Below are 10,366 nucleotides of genomic sequence, written 5' to 3' on the forward strand. Positions count from 1 at the left end.
CCTCAAGAAGATTTCTCCGACTCCATCGTACAGATTATCCATGCGTTTCAGTTCCATCAAGTTCTTTCCTATCGCCGCCATCGAAGCTAATGCTGAAAGTCGAGTCTGTTCTGTGGTATTTCTGGCATAAGTTTCCATTGGATTTAGGGCTGAAAATGTCCGTTCCCGCTTGAGACTGGCTTGCTAGCTTCGGAGTTGTCCTACCTTTCTTGATGATGTCCAGCTTTTCTTGAAAAGTCCGCCTTGAAAATGGCTTTGACAGTAAATGGGCAACCAAATCCATTTCTTGCCCTCCTTCGGCCATTGTGGCTTGACAAAAGCGATATTAAATCAACACAACAATCTATTTGCTTGTACAGCTCGTTACAGATACAGCTTGCTAGCTCTGGCTTGTCCACTCTATCACTAGCCAATCAGTGTGTGTGTGTGTGTGTGAAAGCGATGAGGTATCCCTACACCTGTCAGAAGGCCTTAGGTTCGCCAACTCCAAATCCGATTGGTTAAAACATTTGACCAATCAGATTTCGAGTTGGCCACTTGCTTTAACCATTGAAGCAGTGTTTTGACCCTTGTGGGAGCTGCCGAACCCCACCAGTTTCATCTGCGCAATCACCGAACCCTCGCAGCACTGATTGGCCAAGCAATGTCACATGATCATCTATCTGCAGGAAGTGATGGTCAAGTTTTGACAGTTTTATCAACACTTCTTTTGGATTGGATAACTTTATTGGGGCCCATAGAAGTGATTGTGAAGGCCTCCACATAGATTTCTGACCCTGGCAACAAATAATGGCTGAATTGTGATTGGTCAAATGGGGCTTCAATATGAAAACACACATCTGAACGCAGCACAACCAGGGGAAAAGCCATGAAAGGAAGCTGACAGACAATGTGCAATTATTTCATAAGTATTTATGGACAAAATATAATGAACATCAGTCTGTGATTCCGATATTTTTGAGGCCAGCTGAGAAGGCCTTGCAGGCCCTGACGGCCCATCACTGCTTAGATTTATGACAAGCTTTGGAAACGAATGCTTTTTCTTCAAATTATTGATATTTTTTGGATTACTCCTAGTATTTGTGGGGACAAAAATGTATAGATATATGGAGAAGGCACGCGACAACCCGCTTTCAAAAGTTTTTTTTTTTTTTTTTTTCAAGTAACAAGTGATTATTTTTAAAAAAATGTTGTTAAGGTGACAGAAGGCTTTCACACGTTGGCACTTCTGTTTTTGTTCTTGTACTGGTTGTGTGTGGCGTGTTGCGCGCCGTTATTGTTGTTGTTGTGGTGGTGCTGGTGGTTGGCGTTTCCGCTAAGCGTTTCCATGATGGAGCGCAGGGCACCGAAGGGCCTCTTGGCCTCAGAGGTTCCGCCGGGCGGGGCCTCCCTGCCGGCGGGCTCCGCCTCCCGATGGAGGTTCTCGTTGAAAGTCACCCTGAGTTTGAGGCTGGCGGGCGTCTTCCGCCGCGTCGACGGTGACTTGAGAGCGCTCTTGGGGCTGGCCGTCGCCGCCGCCGTCTTGGGGGATTCGGGGCCGGCGTCGGCCCCCGCGGGGACCGGCTTCCCGTCGGCCGGTGAGAGGCCCTTCCCGCGAGCGCGCTCCTCCTCGTCGGCCGGGGGGAGGAGCTTCCTCCGCGCGCGCTCCTCCTCGTCGGCTCCCGCCTCGGAATCCCGTCGGCCGATGGCGTGTCGGGGCCCCCGCTCGGCACGCGCCGGCTTCCGCTCGCGCTCGGGACGCGGCGGCCCCTCGCCGTCCGCCGAGGTCGAGGTCCTCTCCGCGCTCGCCGTGGTCTCTGGCCGAGCCTCCGATCCGGACGGACCGCTGGGGAGGTGACGGGCGAGGCGCTTACCGTCGACGTGAGCCCCAACGGCCTGGGCGAGGCGACCGCAAATGCGTCTTACCCGTTGTCAAAGGTGTGCAGGCGTCTCTGTAGCGTGGCATTCTCCGCCGCTTGTCTGCAAGACAGGCACGGACAGAGTGAAGGAGGTAGCGGCGGTGGTGGTGGCGATGGCGACGGCGGCTTATGATGTCACTAACTCGGCCAGCCGCTTGGTCAGCTTGACGACCTGCGACGCCAAGGACATGCACGTTTCCACCACCACCAGGTAGCGAGCGCAAGAGCCGTGACCTTGACGCTCGGCCAGCTGGGACGCCCTCTCTCCCCCCCGGTTGGACACCGTCACGTTGGCGCCGTACTCCACCAGCGTCTACGCGCGCCAAAACACACACACGGGGCAAAGGTCGGAGCCCTCGGCGGGACCGGAGGGGCCGAGCGGAGGCCGGGCTGCCGTCGGAGCGAGCGAGCGAGCGTGCAGACGATATTAGTCGCCGGCCGCCGCATTGGAGCAAAAAATGCCCCGGCTCCCAAGAGAGGAATCGACGGCGGACCCCCCACGCACCTGTATGCAGCCGAGGTGTCCGTTCAGCGCGGCCACGTGGACGCCCGTGTTGCCGTCCTGGTCCACCTCGTCCAGAGAGATGGCCTGTTCCTGCATGAACTGGAGCAGCCACAGCAACACCTTCTCCTACGCACGTCGGGCAAGAGGTCGGGGGTCGGGGACGGCCGGGGAGAAGGGCGACGGCGCCGGCCGGGCTCACCTGTCCGTAGCGGGCGGCGTAGTGTATCAGGCTAGGGTGTTCTCTGGTGCAGCTGAGCTCGGCGATGGCCTCCGTCTCGCTCACCATCCAACGCACGCACTCCAGGCGACCGTTCTACGTCGACACGCGCGACCACAACGTCTCCGTCGTTTACGGAGGGCGGGCCTCAAAGCGGGCCGTGAGCGTGCGAGCGAGCGCCCCAAAGCCCACGTCGGCCGAGCGGGGACGGACCTTGACGGCGAGTCCGGCGGGCGTGAGCTGCTGCCGGTTGCGTTCGTTGAGGCTGTCCTCTCCCATCAGAGACGTGAGATGCTGGAGACACTCGGCGTGGCCCTGAGACGCCGACACGTGGAGAAGGTTGTTGCCCGCCTCGTCGCGGATCAGCGAAAGGTTGTCGCCGGCCAGGTGGGGCTGAAAGGCGGTGGTGGGGGGGGTAAGGGAGGGTGCGGCGTTTTGGAGAGGGCCACGGTCAGCGCCGGCCAAAGAGATAGGTCGGCTTCACCGGCGCCCGTCTCACCAGGAGCGAGATTTGACCTTCCCTGACGATGTTGATGATGTTGTGCTTCTTCTTGCTTTCCTCGTCCGCCTCCGCCCCTCTGGCTCCTCCCGCCGCGGGGGCCAGCGGGAGGAGAGAGACGGCGCCGGGGCCGGACGTCGGAGGCTCCGGCCCCGACCGCTGCTTGTGCGCCTCGGGGAACGCCCTCGCCGACAGCGGCTTGTCTGGATGGATCGTCCGCGTATTGGTCGGTCATTGGCCTTCGCCGGGGGTCGGCGGCGACCGCGGTCCCGGAGGGAACGCGTCGGCCGGTCCGCGTCTCCCTCCTCCAACGTGCCGGAATCAAATGGTCATCGGGCTTTATCCGATCGTTGGATTCGGGTGCTCCGGAGCAGGGAGACGCGGAGCGGATGACGGGTGGCCTCCGGGACCGACCGCGCTTGCCGATGCCCGGTGGACGCGGTGAAGCGAGGCCGGCGAGGGCGGAGCCGTCTGATCTGGCCATAAAAGGGATCGGCGTTTGTCTCCCCCCCAACACCTCAGAGTTTTAAACTCGCGCTTTTGTTGTTTATCATTCACTTCACACGGGGAGAAATGTGGGACGCCACATTTTCTTCACGTGGGAAGCAAATGACAAAGCGCAATTGGGGAGCAGCGGATGCGCTTTCTACCGAGTACACGCTCAATATTTTCTGGATCTCAAAACGGCTCGGCCCCAAGCGGACGCTTCTTTCCAACGGAACGGGTTTCCCAGTGGAATTCGAACCTCCTTGGGGGAAGGAAGACAGCGAGGAGGACGAGGAGAGCGCCATATCAGCGTGAGGACGATGTCGGAAGCCCCCCGAAGACTGGGAACGAAGAAGGTGGGGCGAGTCGGGATCGGCCGACTTGGATTTCCTCAGATCCGACCACTTCAGAGGGGAGAGGACGCACATCTGCGGGAGGGAAGGAGGGCGGCAGTTTGAAACCTTTAGGAATGGGCGTCCAGCTCCCGTCGTTTGTCGTCGCGCGGGCTCGTTCTCGCCTCGTGGCTGCCGTCGTCGTCGTCGTCCACGTCGATCTTAGCGTCGCGGGGTCTCTCCGGCGTGGCTCCGCCCAGGTGGCCGGCGCTCGCCGCTCGCTCGTCGGCGGCCCCGGTCGACGTTTGCCTGCCGGACGACTTGATGAAGGGCACGTCCAGGATCTCGTCCATGTCCAGGTCGTAGTGCTCCAGCTCCCCCACGACTCCCCGTTCGCCGCCGGCTCCTGTGGGGAGAAAAGGCAGCGTCCGGGGGAGGGGCGCACGGAGATCTCCGCCGGGCCCCTCCCTCCGTCTCGATACGTCACCAACGTGTTTTACCCGTCGTCAAGTGGCGGTCGGCCGGACCGGCGGCGTCCGCCGCCTTGGCTCCCGTCGTCCGCTCGGCGGAGGGCGGCGGGCCGGCTCGGAGCTTGACGTCCCCGTCCGGAGGCTCCTCCCTGTTCTCGGGCTGATGCTTGAGGGGAGAAACACGCTTGACGGGGCGGAATTTTCCGGGAGCCTCGCCGGCGCCCGCCGCGGCCAGGTGGGACGCCGCTCCGCGACTCCAGTTGATGGATGGGACTGAGGAGCGGAAGAGCGGGGGAGCGGGGGGGTGATGGTGACGAGATGAAGAAGGGAACGGCGGAGAAACGTTGAAAGAAGAAATCGTCATGAGAGGAGGGCGGCAACGTTGGTAGCGTTGGCGATCTTACCGGCTCTCCCCTCGGCCTGAGCGTCATTTCGTCTGGACAACTCGGGGATGTTTTTCAGAGACGAGACGGAGCACTGAAAGCACGCAGTTGTGGAATGACGACAAGCGTACGGAAATGTGAGAGAGAAAGAGACAGAGAGAGAGTGAGAAAGTCGGAGAGAGCATCGCTCACCAGGGCGTCATCCGAGAAGTCGATCTCATCCAAATCCAAATATTCAGGAAGCTCCATCTTCACAAGTCATCCCCTAACCCGCTCGCACCTGTACACAATTCATTCCTCTTTTGTAGCGCTCGCTCAAGCTGACAAGGGTGGCAGGGGTGCCGGACCCCAATCCCTCTGCTTGAGCCTTAAGGCATTGACTGCCGTGGGGACAGTGCTAGACGTCCAATCCATTTCGACTGGGATGGTTGGCATTAAGTGATGCCCTTTCACTGCCAATGACGGCGGCAGAGACTTTCACATGAAACCACCAACCCCCCCGCCCCATAAGGCAACACTTACAATGATGTGTTGGCTTCGGGGAAAATGTGAACACAAAATATCAAACGAGCCACCGAAGCTCTTTTTCAAAACGGGATACGTGTCCATAATTCACTCATTTACGTTGAGGCACACGGGTAGAAGGGTTGTTCTAAGGCGAGCGCTCGGGGTATTTCTTTCGATGTACTCGATATTTACGCTGGCTTCTTCGTGGCCGTGTCGTCTTTAGGATTTTTTGGCCAATAAATAAGCCACTTTGCATCCCGCTTCACCAAGGCTAGCTAGCTCGAACAGCCGAGCAGGTATTAATTAGCCGGCGGCCGTGATGCTAGGGACCGCTTCGTCTTTGCGCTAGCCGAACAGCTGGCAAAGGCGAAAAGGCGAAAGGGAGAAAGGGAGAAAGTGGAAGCTGGCGGAAAAAACACACACCAAAAAAGAAGCACTTTCGTATGGCGTGCGGGTGATCGTAAAAGTACACCCAATGTACCTGGTTGGACGGGTCCCGTTAGCGGAGAAGCTCACGTGGAGTTTGCAAAGCAAAGCAAAGCAAAGCAAAGCAAAGCAAAGCTGCTTGTTGTTTTTTTCGTCGATGCTAACAGCACAAAGAATTTGACATAATGCATGGTCTCCTAGAGCGACACCGATTGTGAGATCTCACTCTGCGGATTTTTTCCCCTCTGCACACCCCGCTCACTTTTACTTAACGAACGCCGGGATTAACCACTTCTCTTTAAAAGCAGCCCGCTACGAGTTTAAAAGCCATAAACCAGTTTGATTTGAAGTCGCTACGAGTTTAAATGCCATAAACCAGTTTGATTTGAAGTCCAAGCGTGGCCGGGTGAGGTTTTGTTGTCATTGAGTGAAATGACTTCTGGGAAAGCGCTTTAACATAGTGTTTTCCTGACGACCAACGTTAACAACCAAACACAAATATATTGGCTCATGATTAAGGAAAGAAACGAGTTTAGTTTTGAACGAGTGTGGAAAACGATATGCGTTATAGCGCCTGGCGCTTCGGTTTGACGAGGTGAGCTTTTTCACAATAGACGATCTTTGAAGAGAGATTCCGTTAGAGTTAGACGCTTTTATTCCCTTTAGGATAAAATAACTCCGACGTGAAAATGCATGATTATTTCATTTGAGTAGTGTTGTCTTTTAATGGAAGCCACCTTATTTCAAGTAAAGGATTGGATAGTCAATGTATATTTGGTGTGACATGATCGTTTCTTTGCCTCGTGTCACTTTCTGCGTGTATAATTGCCCATTTCTGCGTCATTGGAGTATAATTATGAAAAGGTTTATGTAACTATAATTAGAGGTCATAACGACAGCCTGTCTGGAACACCAAAAAAAAGCTTTCTTCACTCTGGCACCGTTTAGGGTTAGTTTGCCAAACACTCAATAACAGCTTCCTCTAGCGTCCAACGTGGAAAATGACAACACTGCCACGAGGAGGTAAAACAGACGCTTGTGGACGTCATCACACACGAGGACTCGGGAAGAGTGGCCTCAATTTATTGGAAGGTGGCATTGGAGATCAACACGGTACACCTTAGCTCACGCCAAGTCAAGTGATGGTAAGGGACGATGAAAGGTGATCAAAGATGATGGAAAAGAATGGCGTGGAATCTCCGCTCCTGGAAGACAAAAGGACATCCCCACAACTGGCCGCGTGTCCAACGACGAGTGGACCGATTTCATCGGGACTACTTTGAGCTGCTTTGAAATTCAAGAAGGCCACGCTCGACGTCCGTTCAACTCACGGGCGGAAAGAGTCGGCCGCCGCCGCCGCCGAAGGGAACGAGTCCCGGCAGGCTCCTCACGCCGAGGTCTTGCACGCCGACAGGTGGACCGCGTTTCCCGTGTAGTGGACGTCGCAGAGGACCACGTTGTTGGCAAAGTTGGATTCCTGAACCTTCCGTTTGGGATTGACGGTCACCTGACAGATGGGAAGGGGAGGGGAAAACATCGAGGCGAACGTCAGTTGCAAAGCTTTTCATGTGGCTTAGGTTTGGGGTTAGGGCTAACGGTCTTGAAAATGGATTCAATGGCTGGGATGGGAATGGATTTGTTATGGAAGTGGCACGGTTACAGTGTGAGCGAAAGAGAGCGATACCTTGAGCACATATTTCCCAGGAGCTACATCGCTGATGTCAATCCACTGACAGTCGATATCTGCGTTGTATGTGTCGTAACAGCCGGGACTCAAACCCTGAACGCACACAATTGTCATCTTTTTCATCCAACAGAGAGAATGGCAGTTTGCCGCCGCCGCCGCCGTTTAATAGTTCAACGAAGAAATCAAAACAAAACAGAAACAACATTAAATCGCTCATCTCATTTTCTGAACCGCTTTATCCTCACTAGGGTCGCGGGGGGTGCTGGAGCCTATCCCAGCTGACACCGGGCCAGAGGCGGGAGACACCCCGAATGGGTGACCAGCCAATCAAAGGGCACAAGGAGACAAACAATCATTCACGGAGTAACCGGAGGAAACCCGTGCAGCCCCGGGGCGAACATGCAAACTCCACACACACACGGACATGACCTGGATTTGAACCCAGAGCCGTGAGGCAGACGCGCTAACCACTGGCCCCACCGGCCCGCCCGCCCAACATTCAATGGATTCCCAGGAAGCGGGCAAAATGGCCAGAATGGGCCATTTGAAATGTGGCCGGCCGGCCGGGGTTTGAACTTGCTACGGGTGTGGCGTTGACCTGAGTGTGCGAGGTGCAGGCGTATCGCCGGTAGTATCCGCCGTCGCAGGAAGTGTCCTCCAGGCAAAAGCTGGCCTTGTGGCCCTCCGCCACCGGCTCCTGGCCCCCGCCGTCCAACAGCTCGTACAGACTGAAGTCGTCCATGCTGTGAAAGTGACTGAGCGGGCAGAAGGGCAAAGTCAGGAGACCACGCTCCAAACTATTGGGCCGAGGGGCCCAAGCGCCAGGACGGGAATAGGGGCAAAGGCCGCCCCCGCCCGGGCGCTCTTACTTGTGACAGCTGTGCCACTCCCAGGCGTGCGGCGCTTTGCTGGGCAGGAAGTCCGCGCTCCCCTGGTTCTTCACACGCTGCGGGAACCTCAGCAGAACCCTGACCTGGTAATCTCCGGCGGACCTGGCCGAACTCCGCCGCCGCCGCCACAAATTCATGGAAGGCGTTAGATTGCCCGCGTGAACTCTTTCCACGCCGCGAGACTTGGCTCGGTGGTGGGAAAAAAGAGATTGGGACCGGATCCCGGCTCGTGCATAGATGCGGAGTAGGATTGAAGTCGTCGGAGACGGAGGAGAATTTGGCTTCAAGAGCTTTCATTTGGATAGAATTGCTTCGAGTGCACGAAGGAAGGAAGAAAGGAAGGAAGGAAGGGAAGGAAGGGACAAAGCGGCAGTAGGCCCCGCGGGACTGTATAAAAAACGCCCCCCACCCACTCCGACCCCTGGGTTAGACGGCGAGCGTGTCTCACGAGGCCAGGCAGTTCTCCTCGGCCGCGCAGCGCAGATTGTACATGGCGACCCGGTGCACGTAGGAGCCCGCCTGGATGTGGGCCGCGTCGGGAACCAGATCGGGAAGACCTGCGAGAAGCCGCCTCGTCAGTCGCCAGTCAGCGCCATTCAAATGGTGGTCCTCGTAAACGCACATTAGAGCCAATGACTTGTTTTCTCTCCAAATTCTAAGGCCTGGAATATTCTGTGTTGCCATTTGACGCTACAGTTTTGGAATGGCGTTCTCTCGATCGATCGACCGACCGACCGATTGTACAGCCTCTCGCGATCCCGCTACGCTTGTTCAAAATGTCTTACCGTGCTGGCGGTAGCCGCTTCCGTAAGCCTGCCACTGTCGGGGCCTGGCTCTGTGGTGGTAGTAGTAGTTGTAGTAAGGGTAGTAGTTGGACGCCTTGTAGGGGTTGTACGGGTCGTCTCCGAGCATCCGCTCCTCCCCGGGACCCCGTCTCCGTCGGGGCCTCGGCGAGGGTGGCCCGGCGACGACGGGACCCCGGTTTCGGGCGGGAGGCCGGTAGCGGGAGCCCCGAGCGGGGACGCCCGAGACCCGCCCGTCCCGAACGGACCCGCGCGTGGGCCGCGCCTCTCCCATCTCCGCTCGGGCGCCGCTTCCCGTGGGTAGAAAAGAGCAGAGGAAGACGCAGGCGCCGAGCAGAAAGCACTTCATCTTCTGCCGCTGGTTCTTCTGCCCACGTATGCCGCTCGCTCCAACGGGCTCTCGGGAGGGAGCGTGTGCGGCCGCGGGGGGCCGGTGCCACGGCGTAGGGGAGGGCTTACCGTGGCTCCGGATCCTTTTTCATTGTTTCCACCAGCAACATTTGTTCCTTGAAACGGGAGGTCGTTAGCAAAGCCCAGCAGCTTGCGGGCCCCCGCATGCCCGGGGCCCCCCTCGCCTCCTCCCCCCTTTATGAGCAGCACCCCATTGGTAGCACTCGAGCTGGTTCATCCGCGCGTCAACCAAAGCCCTGGGCCGAGGAACTGGATCCAGGTGCGACTTGGACGGAAAGCGAGGGAGGCGAACCCAAACGACAACTTCAATCCAATGGAAGGCCTACATTGTCATTCTACAAGTAGAATGAGATTGAAGTCGCGCCGACTCTACTGACTACGACGGGCGATCAGATGGCGGCGGAAGGAATCGAGAGGCCGACTTTGAGCCCAGTTGACGTCCGTCGCCGTCGGCCAACGGGTCGAAGGGGGACAAATGAGGAAAATAGATGGCGTCGGCCGGCCGGGCTTGGCTTTCCCCTCACGCTACTTTTTCCAGGGGGACGGGACTGGGGGGCTCCCCGCTGGGAAGGCAGGATGCTCTCAAAGTCGAGATGAAATTGAAGCACTTTTCTACAGCCACCGGCACGCCATAAAAAGAAAAAGGCGCCCCCTCCCCGTGTCAAAAGCAGGGGCTAACGAGTTCAAAAAAGAAAAAGAGGGGTCCTTAAAAAGGGCGCCATTTTGCAACGGCCGCCAACAGAGTCGAGCGAAAGCAACTCGGTGCCGTAAAAGACGGACGTTTGTGATGACTCCTCAAAACATTTGACAAATGAGGTAGAATGAGCCAGTTAACGAGCATCTGGCAAACAT

The 10,366-nt window shown here is 57.1% G+C and overlaps 2 protein-coding genes across 4 annotated transcripts; both read right to left on the reverse strand.

Annotated features, from left to right (window-relative positions):
* Positions 1 to 892: 892 nt before the first annotated feature.
* sncaip (synuclein, alpha interacting protein) lies at positions 893 to 5,844 on the reverse strand. 2 transcript variants are annotated; one of them, XM_077601559.1, is made up of 13 exons: positions 5,779 to 5,844; positions 4,983 to 5,070; positions 4,812 to 4,884; positions 4,438 to 4,680; positions 4,123 to 4,343; positions 3,865 to 4,033; positions 3,120 to 3,322; positions 2,834 to 3,013; positions 2,603 to 2,716; positions 2,404 to 2,529; positions 2,042 to 2,211; positions 1,906 to 1,959; positions 893 to 1,825 (listed from the first exon to the last, which is right to left on the reverse strand). In XM_077601559.1, exons 2-13 carry the CDS (start codon positions 5,037 to 5,039, stop codon positions 1,213 to 1,215), a joined length of 2,223 nt encoding a protein of 740 aa, XP_077457685.1. In that variant the 5' UTR covers positions 5,040 to 5,070; positions 5,779 to 5,844; the 3' UTR covers positions 893 to 1,212. The 2 variants fall into 2 exon arrangements, with proteins under 2 accessions (XP_077457685.1, XP_077457686.1); XM_077601560.1 differs by lacking the exon at positions 5,779 to 5,844 and adding an exon at positions 5,313 to 5,754.
* A 713-nt stretch (positions 5,845 to 6,557) lies between these two features.
* LOC144074193 (protein-lysine 6-oxidase-like) lies at positions 6,558 to 10,307 on the reverse strand. 2 transcript variants are annotated; one of them, XM_077600453.1, is made up of 7 exons: positions 9,086 to 10,307; positions 8,749 to 8,857; positions 8,280 to 8,411; positions 8,009 to 8,165; positions 7,408 to 7,503; positions 7,055 to 7,230; positions 6,558 to 6,928 (listed from the first exon to the last, which is right to left on the reverse strand). In XM_077600453.1, the coding sequence occupies exons 1-6, from the start codon at positions 9,450 to 9,452 to the stop codon at positions 7,111 to 7,113; spliced, it is 981 nt and encodes a 326-aa protein (XP_077456579.1). In that variant the 5' UTR covers positions 9,453 to 10,307; the 3' UTR covers positions 6,558 to 6,928; positions 7,055 to 7,110. The 2 variants fall into 2 exon arrangements, with proteins under 2 accessions (XP_077456579.1, XP_077456578.1); XM_077600452.1 differs by lacking the exon at positions 6,558 to 6,928 and having other exon boundaries at positions 7,090 to 7,230; positions 8,280 to 8,610.
* Positions 10,308 to 10,366: the final 59 nt, after the last annotated feature.

The sequence above is a fragment of the Stigmatopora argus genome, chromosome 5 (assembly GCF_051989625.1).
Source record: "Stigmatopora argus isolate UIUO_Sarg chromosome 5, RoL_Sarg_1.0, whole genome shotgun sequence".
Lineage (NCBI taxonomy): Eukaryota > Metazoa > Chordata > Actinopteri > Syngnathiformes > Syngnathidae > Stigmatopora > Stigmatopora argus.

Coding starts and splice junctions, on each gene's coding strand:
- LOC144074193 (XM_077600452.1), bottom strand. CDS start 9,452: ATGAAGTGCTTTCTGCTCGGCGCCTGCGTCTTCCTCTGCTCTTTTCTA. Junction 8,611..8,748: donor GAGGAGAACTGCCTGGCCTC/GTGAGACACGCT, acceptor GTGCACTCGAAG/CAATTCTATCCAAATGAAAG. Junction 8,166..8,279: donor GAGTGGCACAGCTGTCACAA/GTAAGAGCGCCC, acceptor CTGCCCGCTCAG/TCACTTTCACAGCATGGACG.
- sncaip (XM_077601559.1), bottom strand. CDS start 5,039: ATGGAGCTTCCTGAATATTTGGATTTGGATGAGATCGACTTCTCGGAT. Junction 4,034..4,122: donor ACGACGACGGCAGCCACGAG/GCGAGAACGAGC, acceptor TCCCTCCCGCAG/ATGTGCGTCCTCTCCCCTCT. Junction 1,960..2,041: donor CTGACCAAGCGGCTGGCCGA/GTTAGTGACATC, acceptor CCTGTCTTGCAG/ACAAGCGGCGGAGAATGCCA.